Genomic DNA, 12,592 nt, shown 5'->3' on the forward strand with positions numbered 1-12,592 from the left:
TGTCTGTGTCATTACAAATACACTGTACTTTTTATATTTTTTTATTATAAGACAATGCCTCTTTTCCTCTAACATCCTGTAATGTCATATATTTTATTATTTCTGAGTTTTAGTCTAACTTCATCAATTACCAATTTTGAAAACAGAAAAGGTTTTGCATCTTCTTCCTGTGGGTTTTTTTCAGCCCAATAAAAGCTTTTCCCTGTTGCTTTTAGTAACTTTAAGTCAGGGAATGTCTTATTTCCTGCTCCAACTGCATATGACATTCATACATTAACATCATAATATGTAACTGAACTCTATAACTGGTTCCTACATGTTACTTATTCAGAGTTAAACTTTGGACTTCTGTTGTTCTGTAATGAGATGGGAAAACAGAAATACTTATTATTATGCTGATTAATATTCATGAATTTTGTTGCTTATACCATCCAAAAAAATCTGTGTTGTTGTGACTAAAGCCTTAACAATATGACTAAATTTCCAAACTTCAATCATGGCTGTGTATTTGAAGTGTATCGGTGGCTGGATCATGTTACAGTGAAAATAAGAATCTATTTTTCCCCCTGAGAAGAGACAGCTGCTGCCTCCTTCCTTTTGTCAGTCTTATTCTGGAGGACTGTTGTGCAACTCCAGAAACGTCTTACATCAACAACCTGGCTCCGCCCCCGCTGCACCACCATTGGACAATCACAGGAGCGCCGTCCTCGGATTGGCTGCTTCCTGCCTTTCTGTTTCCGGGGTTGTATCGGGTAGTAAACCGCCCTTGTCCGAAAGTGCCGCCGCCCGTCTTCGGAGCCCACTGTCCGTCAGCCCGAAACAGCCAGTCCCCTCAGTGTGGAGGTGTAGGGCGTCAGGGGTGCGCCCGGACGGTGGGTTCAGTGTGTGTGTGTGTGTGTGTGTGTGTGTGTGCGCGTGTGTGTGTATGAAAGTGTGCGTGTGTCATTGTGGGTGAGGATAGATGAGGAAGTAGTAACCTCAGCTAGTCCAGTTCGGAACATAATTAAGCTTTTGTATACTTGTTAGTTAACCCATTCGCTTGTTATTTATTATTCGTGACAGTTCTCAGTTGGCTTTTCTGTTTACGTTATTTACGTCAGGGAGGCGTCTCCCTGCCTTTAGTGATAACACCTTTATTAGCCATAGACGCAGCTACCGTGCTAATTTCAGGGAACCCCGATGGCGTCATGAAGGAACTGATTGTTTTGAGTTATTCAGGGGGTTTGTGGTCAGTGAGAATTTTCCCCTATTTAGATGTGATTGGCAGGACTATACAGTCCGAATATCACAGCTCTCCCTGGGGAAAAGCGTACTTCCATAGATTTAAACAGACTGCGCCGAGATCAAGCTCACTTTTTGGAATATAGCTGCATTAAGTGATTCGTCGATAAGATTTATTGAGTAAAAACAGCATAAATCAGGCTTTCAGAGTTCCAATGTGGGACCAGTTAACCGGGGGACAGTCTTGTCTGGAACGGCCCAGATTGTCTGGAAATAGCTTAACATGAACTATTTACTGTCAACCTTGACATTTCTATGTGTGATGTCAACAGGGAGACGTCAGACTGTCACTCTGTCCAAAACATCAGTCACCAAGTTTCGTCTTGTCCTTTTATGGCGTCTTTCACCTGTTTTCAGCTGTTCTGCAGGTCCGCTCTGAAATATAGAACTAGTGATCCCAGACACCATCAGTGCTGTGTGGAGTTGGCTGACATGAGAGAGGTCTTCAGAGTGAAGCGTGTGTGTGTGTGTGTGTGTGTGTTTGTTTGTGTTTCTCAGCTCCTATGAGGTCATCGGTCAAGTTTATCAGTTCTGTTGTGCTCATTCTGTGTTTAAAGCTAACTCGATAATAAATATTTTAGCCATTAGATTGTAAATGAAATCATCATGGCCCTTCTTGCCACACCCCCAGTTCTCTTTAAGCCTCGCCCTAAATGTCTTACTGGTCCGGTGTTTCTGCTCCTCTCTGCTGTTCCTCTCCACTCCTCCTGCGCAGAGCTCACGATGGCGTTCAGGAAGGCGTTGAAGCGGACGGTGATGGTCGGTGGTGGGGCCATCGCCACTGTGTTCGGCCTGTCCCAGGTGATTGAGTACAGGAAGAAGCAGGTGAGTTGACAGATTTATTAGCTGCAGACTGATGTTTATCTGCTGTAAACATCCAGCTGTGCAGAATTTCACAATAGTTTACGAGGTTTTTCCCTGAGTTTGGACTGTCAGGCAGGGAGGGAGCTTGTCTGATCTCTGTTTCAGTGAACTAACTGAGCTGCAGGTTAACATAAGAAAATAGACTGTAACAAGGTTCACTTCCTGTTTCATAACGTGTGTTGTGAACAGAGAGACCGGGGGACATGTTGTTTTTCTCTGGCTCTTTATACCAAATTGCCAGTCTTGTACTTGGAAAATATTGTACTCTTCCGCTCCCTGAAGGTTAAATAAAGAGGTAGGCTCCATGTTGGAATGCTAATTATGAAGCTGGGTTCATAAAGCGGGCTCAGCTCTCAGGATGTTTCTGTCTCCGTTGAGTATTTTTGCGCCACCTCGTCCAGGACTTGATTTGTTCAGTTGTCATAGTTACGAAATGAAGCGCTGGGTTTTTCGAGCTGGGGTTTTCACGCTGTAGCCTGCAGACTGACAGACTAACAGGTTTTCCTCCTCTCTTCGGGAGCATTGTTTCAAACATGAATGTCTCTGCCGGCGGGATATGTGACTGGAAAAGAATTTGTGTTATTTTGCTTACGCAGGTATAATTTTTCACACTCCTGGTTAGGATGTTCTCCACGTGCTGTTTGGTGTGATGTTTCGGTCACATTCCCGGGGAGTTCTTGACAAGGTTTGACCACATTGTCGCTGGTCTGTCCAGATGTTTGAGGTGAACGATGGTCAACAGGACCTCTTAAAGTGGTGCAGTTCAGTGTGGTTCTTCACACTTCATTGATGTACAATCCCGGTAATTCCTGAACTCTGCTTCCTTATTATGCCGTGTTCAGGTGGAAAATGGGTCCCTTTTTTAAGTTGGCAACCCTAGTTACAATCCACCATATATCGGTGAGAATGAGGTAAAGGAGGCCAGAACTGGGAAGTGTGGGGGTGCAGCATGGTAGCTGAGCCTCAGCATTAACATCTAGAACATCTGGGCTGCTGTGAAAGGTAAAACTGACCTGGACATAGTGTGTTTCTGTTGGACCAAATTATAATTCTTCAATTTTGAAATTACAACTCCCCTGCAAATATGTGAAGATAGGAGGTACAAAAGTGATACATAGAGCCGTTGTGACATTTCAATAGGAGTTTTCAAAGCATTTTGTCTGAATTTTTAAGCAGGATAATGTCAGAGAGCCTGTCCACATATTGATGGTGTTTGTTCCTTTTTAAAATAAAAGTTTTATGGCATAAAAAAGAAACAGCTGCTGTTTGTTTACAGTGATGGTCTAAAAAAGGCAGAAAAAGAGAGCAAGCAATACACATAATCCAAGAAACAAACATTTACATACAGACATTTAAAGTTAGAGAATCGCTGTTCTAACTGCAGAAAAGGAGTCAACATGAGCAGCTTGGATCTGCTGCTCAAACATGTAAAAGGAACTGAAACAGGAATTCCAGTTGTAAAGTGGAAGAAAATTGGACCAAAGGCAGAGTGGACCCTGAGAAAAGGGAGTGAAACCAGATCACTGGACCTCAACAGGTCAGCACCAAGGAAGAGTAGACTGGAGAGACACTCGGGTGCATCACCGATATGTTCTTAAAGATCAATCGATGAGCGATGGAAAAGTCGAGCCTTTTATACGCACAGGTGACATTAGGCCGTTGTATAGATGACATCACTATAGGTAACATGCAGGAAGGTCATTTATGCTGAAGGAATGTAATATTGATTACTAATAATTAAAGAGTGCAGACAGAGAGCAATAGTTTTGTAGGCGCTGTCAAACTCTAGATCTGATTCATGGGCGAAGAAGACCTATAGGTGACTACATTTAGTTACTATGGCGCAGAAAGACTGATAAAAGTGAGGCTGAGGGGAGGGATAGATGTGGCTGAGTGAAGCAAAGGTTCACCTGAGTCTATAACAGCATCATCAGCATAGAGGTGTATCCAGGAGGTTCAGCCACATCAGTCATGCAGCGAGTAACAAGGAGCCAACAAACAGGCCAGTGTAGGACGCCTCTGCACGAGGCCTTGGCCAGACAGAGTGATGCTAGAGGTGGAGGTCTCTCTTTGATAGTATTGTGCTACGGCTGCTCTAACCACATTTACATGACACCCTGAAATTCATACCTGACTCAGCTATTCAGGTAATCACATACACATTTAGGAGATTTTTCCCCCCTCAGTTTTTATGCTCAATCGTCAAAAAAGTGTTAACCTCCAAGAGTAAGTTTTCATATTTTGCTTTTCTTTTGTGGTTGACATGACGACACTAACATGAAATGTATTATTTGTCTTCCCTTCATGTCCTGTCACCAGCCTGCAGGGGTAAGCAGAATTTGACCTGATAAAACAATAGTTAGTAATCATGCATGCTTCTAATCCCAGTGATTACTGATGACATGGCTGTCCATCCTGTCTCCATTAGTGGAGGCATATGGCTTTAGCAGCCAACTGGCTATTAGCCTGACTTAACATGATTACATTTTGCTTTGCGCGTTCACCACAAATAGACGTGATTTTATCTTTGTCTCATTTGTGGCTGCAAATTATAAATGCTGCTTTTATGTTATGGCTTCAGAGCTTAATGCAATCATGTAGCTTGAAGCTGCTGCGTGGAACATTCATGAATACTTGATCCTCCCATCAGAGACGATGCCCTGTGATCATTTCTTTTAATCCTAATCCGTATTTACAGGAGTGAAAGTAAATATGATTTGAATTTGTTGGGTTTTGTGACGCTTCAGCAGCATGTGGCAGCAGAGCGGCGCTTGCAGCACTTAATTAACGTGTTCTTTGATTTTAGTATGTGGAAATATGCTCCATGCTCCTAAATCAATAACTGCACCAGACTAATCTATCTATGAAGTGTAAATTCTGAAAGCAACCTGGATTCCAACAAGCTGTGACGCTGAAAGGCAATGTAGAAAGTTAGCACTGTGCCACAGACACAATGCTAACAGATGCAAATGCTAATCAGGAGATTTCAGTGTCCCATCTTTAACCTGGAATCAGGGTTGTAAAAGTGGTCACGTCACATTTCTGTGAATAAGTAAATACCTGCATTCATTCTAAATGCAGTGTTGTTTGACGTTTTTCAGCGATGATTGCAGATTTCTTTGATACAGTTGCAGAGAGGAACGCAGTATTAGTTTGTACTCTGGATAATTGAATACAGAGGACTCACCTGAGCCAAAATAGTCCAACGTAATATTAGTAGAATAGAAATAATCAATAGTAACCTAGAACATGATTAAAAACATCACTTTATTGGTTAAATATTTTTAATATGTCTATTTCCAATTTATTCACATCACATTTTCAGTCTTTTTTATTTTTAGTGTACATTTTGGCAACGTGGGTCCTTCATATTCAAATATTCACTGATGTGATGAAGACATCAGCTCATCACCGTATCGTCACTCCGGTTTGTGTGTCAGCTGTTTTAGATTTTTCTACAGAAATTCACATTTCTGTAACCTTCACCTGAAGAATCCAAAATCCATCAACATTCTCAACATTTTCCATTGATAGTGAACACTTATGTGTGTTATATCGAGAGTTGCTTCCTTCAGAGGTAGGATGTCGAGTCAGACTTGTGTGGACGGGGGAAAGCTAGGTATCCGATGATGCATTTCTATTCAGCTCGCAGCAGCGATGGTGGAAATGACGAACTTCATAGTAAAGACGTCCAAATATGAAGTGCAGAAGATCACAAGAGCGTGGCTGCGTACTGTAGTCTTGAGAGACAGCATGACACAAACCTGGACTGGAAGAAGTGATCTCCTCACCATCTCACCTTGTCACCATGGCTCTTCTTGTTCCCCATCAGGCTCGGTTAGCCCTTGTGGCAGCAGAATCCGAGCTGAAGGTTCCGTTTGCCGATGAGCTTCCCGCTCGACAGGAGCAGCTCGCTGCTCTGCAGAACACAGAGGAGTTTGATGTCCTGGTTGTTGGGGGTGGGGCCACCGGAGTAGGATGTGCCTTGGACGCCGTCACTCGCAGTGAGTTTCCTGTAAACACTGAAGAGAGACATGAGAAGCATCGGTGTAAAGATGGACTCATCAGTAGATGATGTGATCACATTTAAACGTGGTCACCTTTTAACCAGGATCTTTTCTCAGGCTCCAGCATGTTTGCTCCTCTAGGTCATGTGACCCTGTGCTGTTTCCCTCTTCTTTAGACCTGAAAACAGCTCTGGTGGAGCGCAGCGACTTTTCCTCAGGGACGAGCAGCCGCAGCACCAAACTGATCCACGGAGGTGTCCGATATTTGCAGAAGGCCATCATGCAGTTAGATTATGAACAGGTTCCCAGTCCTCCTCATCATGTCTTTTCTCTATCGCTCCTCCAAGCTTATCTTTCCCTTCTGTCTCCATGGCAACAGTACAAGATGGTGAAAGAAGCCCTTCTTGAGCGGGCTAACCTGTTGGAGATTGCCCCTCATCTGTCTGCTCCGTTACCCATCATGCTCCCTGTTTATAAGTGAGTGTCCATTAGCCTGATAGATTTTATGCGAACAAACTCAACCTCCTCATGTGGTTATTCCTAAGATGGTGGCAGCTTCCGTACTATTGGGCAGGTATTAAGATGTATGACGTGGTAGCTGGGATCTACTGCCTGAAGAGCAGCTACGTCCTGAGTAAGAGCAAAGCTCTGGAGCTCTTCCCGATGCTCAAGAAGGACAAGCTGGTCGGTGCCATTGTCTACTATGATGGTGAGCCCTCTGTTCCTTCCTGCTCTCACAATCCTAACATGAAGTGAGTAAGCATTTTGATAGGAGAGACATTTTGCACTGAGATGTCAAAAAACAGGGAATTGATAAAACAATTTGGTTGGTTGATGGTGGAATAACCAGCAAAGTTAATGAATAAATTAGTCCTATAGTACTGATCGTCTGGATTATAGAGTACATTTCCTTTGAGAAAGTGAGAGCTCAGGTTAAATCGGAGCCTTAAAGGTTACTCTATGAAGGGTGAGCAGGATGTTTGTTTTTTAGATGCGTGCTGATAAAGTGGCCAGACTGGCTGCTGCAGCCTTTTCTTCTCCTTGTTAATACAGCGTGAAAAACACGTCTCATTCTGCTGTTTTTGCATCAGTGAAACAGAAAAAGGCCTTAGAGGAAACGTTCTGAGCCATGTTGGTAGCAGCACAGCTCACAGCCAGTAAGCATCAGCTCGAGGTTAAAAGCTCTTCTTCTCTCTTCAGGGCAGCATAACGATGCTCGTATGAATCTTGCTATTGGCCTCACCGCCGCCCGCTACGGGGCCGCTGTTGCCAACTACACCGAGGTGGTCCACCTGCTGAAGTCCACCGACCCACAGACCGGCAAGCAGAAGGTTTGTGGCGCCCACTGCAGAGACGTCATCACAGGTGAGTGACCAGTGTCGCTGCGTCTGATCAGATTCTTGTCATGACTGATGAAACGGAAACTCAGCAGGCATCTCTCATCTCTTCCCACAGGAAAAGAGTTTGACGTGAAGGCCAAGTGTGTGATCAACGCCACAGGACCTTTTACTGACTCTCTGAGGAAGATGGACAACCAGGAGAGCCAGAACATCTGTCAGCCCAGTGCTGGAGTCCACATCGTCATCCCTGGATACTACAGGTGCACATTAACGGTGTCATAAATAAGCACCAATACCCTCCCTCTGCACTGACACGCCTCTTCCTTCTCCTCCTGTGACCTTTCTGTGGTTTTTAACATCTGGATATCCATTTTCCCGTCATCTTCTTCTCATCCTGATCCACTCCAGTCCTGATAACATGGGTCTGCTTGATCCAGCGACCAGCGACGGTCGTGTCATTTTCTTCCTGCCCTGGGAGAACATGACCATTGCTGGGACGACAGACACACCAACCAGTGTGACAGCTCATCCAATTCCAGGAGAGGATGACATCAACTTCATCCTTAGGGAAGTTCGCAACTACCTGAGCGCTGATGTCGAAGGTACGCTGGAGCCATCCCGTTCCTGTCTTTTAGTTTCGACTCAAAAATATCAAAGCTTCAGCCTGCCGATTGTGCTTTGTGCCATCTGCAGTGCGGCGAGGAGACGTCCTTGCGGCGTGGAGTGGAATCCGCCCCCTGGTCACAGACCCGAACTCCAAAGATACTCAGTCGATTTGCAGGAACCACGTGGTCAGCATCAGTGACAGCGGATTGGTCACCATTGCTGGTTCGTTGGCTTCTTTATTACAACTCAGCATATTTGAGAGTCTGTGTTCCGTCATTAAAGGTGTGTGCATGCGTGTTTGAGGTGGTAAGTGGACCACCTACAGGTCCATGGCCGAGGAGACCCTGGACGCAGCTGTGGAAAGACTGGCTCTGTCAGCAGGACCGTGTAAGACTGTCGGTCTGATGCTGGATGGGGCGAAGGGCTGGACCCCGACCTTCTACATCCGCCTGGTACAGGACTACGGCCTGGAGAAAGAGGTCAGAACCAGAATGCTGAGGTCATCACTGTCACTGAGAGTCCAGCTGCTGGTGTAGATTCACATTGAGAAGCTGAAAGCGTCCATGATGACATGATGTCCGCGCCCAGATGAATGCGTTGGTATTTTAGGTATTGAGGTTCCAACAGCTGATTGGCTCTTCCTGCTGATCGTTGTCCACAGGGTTAAAACCTGTTCAATTCAACCTCTTTATACCGGTTCAACAGGATGATGAGTGGCATCGATCAGACTTTGGACATCTCAATGAATTTTTTTGTGTTCAGGTGGCTCAGCACCTGGCCTCCACGTACGGAGCAAAGGCGTACGATGTGGCCAAGATAGCTCAAGTCACGGGACAAAGATGGCCGATCGTGGGCAAGAGGCTGGTGTCAGAGTTCCCATACATTGAGGCTGAGGTACACGAAAGCAAACAGATCCTGCCGGTCGAAGACTCTTCCTCACGAGTGCTCTTCCTCAGGTTCTGTACGCCATAAAAGAGTACGCCTGCACCGCCATCGATATTATCGCTCGCCGGACCCGCCTCGGCTTCTTGAACGTGCAGGCGGCAGATGAAGCGCTGCCACGTATTGTGGAGATCATGGGCAAAGAACTCGACTGGAGCCAAGAGAAAAGAACGGTACGTGATCCCAATCAATAAGTGGTTGATTGACAGACACAGTCTAGATCCAGTCAGCTGCAGCAGAATTTCTGTGTTATGTTCAGTGGTTCCAGAGCAGATCAGGGATGCCGAGCACCTCCGAGATCCCACATATTTGAGATGTGATTGGAATCTCAATTCTAATTTAGAGCCATCTGGAACAACTGGAAGAAGCGTTATCTCCAGATCAGGTCCAAAATAACTGATCCTGTTCAACCTCATGACCAGAACTAAAGTCCACATTCAAATTGACAACCCAGTTACTGCAGGACATCAGCGTGATGATGATGATCGTCATGAAGAACAACTGCAGTCTTTGTTTCGAGAGTTTAGCCATTTTGCTTCCATTGTGTAATGAGAGAATAATCCAGTGAAGCCTTAAAGGTGCTGAACCCGTTACCGTGGTAACACCTGCTCTGTGATCCAGGCTGAACTCGACGCCGCCAGGAAGTTTCTGTACCATGAGATGGGTTACAGATCTCGCTCGGAACAGCTGACCAAGACCTCCGAGATCAACCTGGACTATCAGGAAGTGGTCAGGTGAGCATCCTGCTGGTCACGTGACCCTTGCATCGTTGATGATCGGATTCTGACCTCCAAAAGAAAAGAGAAAGATGATGGTGATGATGACTGTGTGACAGGTATAAGAAACGTTTCCACAAGTTTGATAAAGAGCGCAAAGGGTTCATCACGACTGTGGACGTTCAGCAAGTCCTGGAGGTGAGTTAACATCTGGATAGGAATGTTTGGACCCGTTCACTGCTTATTGACTTCACTGCTGTCCGTTTCTTTTCAGAACATCAACGTTCACATTGATGAAAATTCGTTGCATGAGATCCTGAATGAGGTGGACCTCAACAAGAATGGCCAGGTTGAGATCGACGAGTTCTTGCAGGTGCGTAACTCCATCATGGGAACTGATGTCTTCACTTTTCTGAAGGCAAGAACCTCCTTTTTCAGGTGTGGAGTCATTTGGGGGATAATTAGGAACATCCATCGTCAACACTTCCAGTAACAAGACTTGAATTGTCTGTGCGCGTGCGTGCGTGTTTCTGTTCTTCTACTTGCTACAGTGAAATGAACAAAATAGTCTTTTCACGATACAATATCAAAGTTTGGTCCTCACGATATCAAAAGTGTGATTGAGGGTTCAGACTTGGTTTGAAGGTTCAGGTTCATGTTGTGTTCAGGTCAGGTCAGGGGTTTATGCTGAGGAGCTGGGCGACGAGTTATGGCAGTAAAAGTCCTCAACGACAGAAGTACAAATGTGTCCATGTATGTGTCGATGTTCATGATGATGTTGCACTTGTGTTTCTGCTACGTGTGCGTGCTCGCTGATCTACGGGAGCTCTGCAGGGTCATCACTCAGGTACAGTATCGTACTGACGGTCACTAACCCGTGCCAGCAGGTTTCAGTCATAACATGAAAACGTTATTGTTCTGGTGAAGATGGAGCTGGAGTGTTAAAGCTGAACCTTAAAGGTGTGGACAGAAAGAGTCAGCTGAGCTCTGCGCCAATACCTGATTTTCCTGTTGCTCGTGAACGTCTCCCTCTGAAAGCCGATTCCTCCCTTATTAAAGCTGCACTGATCGTTCTGAGAAAGAGACAAACAAAGGAGCGGACAGTATTATCTTATCTTATCTTCATTAATGTGGCTAAAGGTTACTGTGCCTCAATATATGTCACAGTAATCCTATCAATAAGCGGATGTGGGAAATAAAATTGTCCTCAGAATAAAACAAGGGTTGACGTCTAGCAACAAGCTGAGCCGCTGTTCCTCCAGAAGTCCAGGGTGGGTTTGGAAGGTGCGTCAGAGGTCGCAGGGTCACAGTTCTGTCGTGCATGCTCGCCGGTTCCTCCACTCAGTTCCCTACATTAAAAAGTGGCAAACAGTTCAGCTTTAACACGTATAAAACAGGGATGGTGGTTTGGTGTCTCGGTGGTTGGACGGGTCGGTTGTCAAAGTCTCTGTGGCTCTTCCTAAAGACTTTACTTCCTGTTTCCTGTTCAGCTGATGAGCGCGGTGAAAAAGGGTCAGGTGTCCGACAGCCGACTGGCCATCCTGATGAAAACAGTGGAGGAATCTCTGGATAAGAGGGGGCCAGTGACAGTGGACCGCAGTGGGGGTGGAGTCTAAGACTGGGACCAGACTGTGATGTCATCAGAGGAGACAGAGCTGAAGCAGCTGTGATGCCATAAGCACACCTACAACTCCTGTTTTATACAAATATTCATATTTAATCACTTTTCTATTGTCTGTTTCATATCTAGATTGAATCGACTGAAGAGGGAGCACTTTATTTCACACAGTTCTCTTCTTCAGCTTCAGTTAAAAATGCCTTTACTCCTTTCCAGCCACTTCTGCATTTTATATTTTGATTTTAATTGATATTTAAAAGCTGTTTAACACCATAGATTTAACAATTCTTTTAAATTTGTTTACCTTCTAAAAGAAAGTTTAGAAAAGTTGAACTTAGATTATGTTTTTAATCACATAAATAACTACAAATAACTTTAGAACATCTTCATTCTAATACGTTAGACTCCTTTAGAAAACTGAAATTAAATGCATTTTTATTGGTTAAAGTGTCACATTTTGCAAAATATAGTTGAGGAGATAAAAACTCGACTCCTTGTGAAATAAAGTGTTCCGGACAGTTTACTGCATCTCAGGTTTTTACTGCTAATCTGTAATTTTATCACTGTTTTTTAAATTTTCCTGCTGTATTAACGCACATGTTTAATCTTTATGCTGGTTAAGTATTGTGATCAAGAGATTATTTAACCCCCGTGGAATGTGCATGTTTGATCGTCATGATGTGCCTTTGAGACATTTTCAGTGTCACACTACAAATAAACCAAACCAAAAAGACTCTGACAAGTGTTCTAATTGTGTGGAAGTGGCACAACCGCCTACCATCATCTGGCGAGTCCCGCAGCACAGACGAAGCCTCTCGGTCTTCAGTGGAGACGGAGGATAAAACTCCTTCATCTAAAGTGTCTGTTGACTCACTTAATTAACAACTGACTCGCTACCGCCCCACTCCGGCGGTTGTGTTATTGTTGGCAGCGCGTTCCACGCGTTCTTCTTCTGCCCTAAATGAACACGCACAGCGGCTCGCTGCTGCCCCCAGTGGCCTGGAGGTGAATAACGCCGCCGCTCTCGCTCAGTTAAACTGCTGTTTCACCAGGCACCATGAACTCAGGAAAGGAGCGTTTCAAACCGACTTGAAACACCGTTTTAAATGCTGGGATGCATTTAAAACAACTGTAAAATTCTGTCATTTACAAAAAACGCGTGAAAGAAATTGTAGTCTATTTCCTGAACATGGGTAGAAATTCATTTTAAAATAAGTT

The 12,592-nt window shown here is 44.7% G+C and overlaps 1 protein-coding gene across 1 annotated transcript; it reads left to right on the plus strand.

Moving 5' to 3' along the window:
- The first annotated feature begins 786 nt into the window (after nucleotides 1–786).
- LOC115246494 (glycerol-3-phosphate dehydrogenase, mitochondrial-like) lies at nucleotides 787–12,109 on the plus strand. The gene is made up of 17 exons (XM_029840366.1): nucleotides 787–872; nucleotides 1,997–2,106; nucleotides 5,978–6,149; nucleotides 6,329–6,453; nucleotides 6,532–6,629; nucleotides 6,698–6,861; nucleotides 7,353–7,517; nucleotides 7,608–7,752; nucleotides 7,901–8,094; nucleotides 8,186–8,320; nucleotides 8,402–8,577; nucleotides 8,861–8,992; nucleotides 9,055–9,213; nucleotides 9,662–9,774; nucleotides 9,876–9,954; nucleotides 10,031–10,129; nucleotides 11,247–12,109. Exons 2-17 carry the CDS (start codon nucleotides 2,005–2,007, stop codon nucleotides 11,370–11,372), a joined length of 2,184 nt encoding a protein of 727 aa, XP_029696226.1. The 5' UTR covers nucleotides 787–872; nucleotides 1,997–2,004; the 3' UTR covers nucleotides 11,373–12,109.
- Nucleotides 12,110–12,592: the final 483 nt, after the last annotated feature.

This window comes from Takifugu rubripes, chromosome 8 (assembly GCF_901000725.2).
Source record: "Takifugu rubripes chromosome 8, fTakRub1.2, whole genome shotgun sequence".
NCBI classification, from domain to species: Eukaryota; Metazoa; Chordata; class Actinopteri; order Tetraodontiformes; family Tetraodontidae; genus Takifugu; species Takifugu rubripes.

What these genes read in the sequence shown, in the direction of transcription:
- LOC115246494 (XM_029840366.1), top strand. Translation starts at nt 2,005, where the DNA reads ATGGCGTTCAGGAAGGCGTTGAAGCGGACGGTGATGGTCGGTGGTGGG. An exon ending in TGCAGTTAGATTATGAACAG is followed by an intron (nt 6,454 to 6,531) that starts GTTCCCAGTCCT and finishes CCATGGCAACAG; the next exon opens with TACAAGATGGTGAAAGAAGC. An exon ending in ACTACGGCCTGGAGAAAGAG is followed by an intron (nt 8,578 to 8,860) that starts GTCAGAACCAGA and finishes TTTTGTGTTCAG; the next exon opens with GTGGCTCAGCACCTGGCCTC.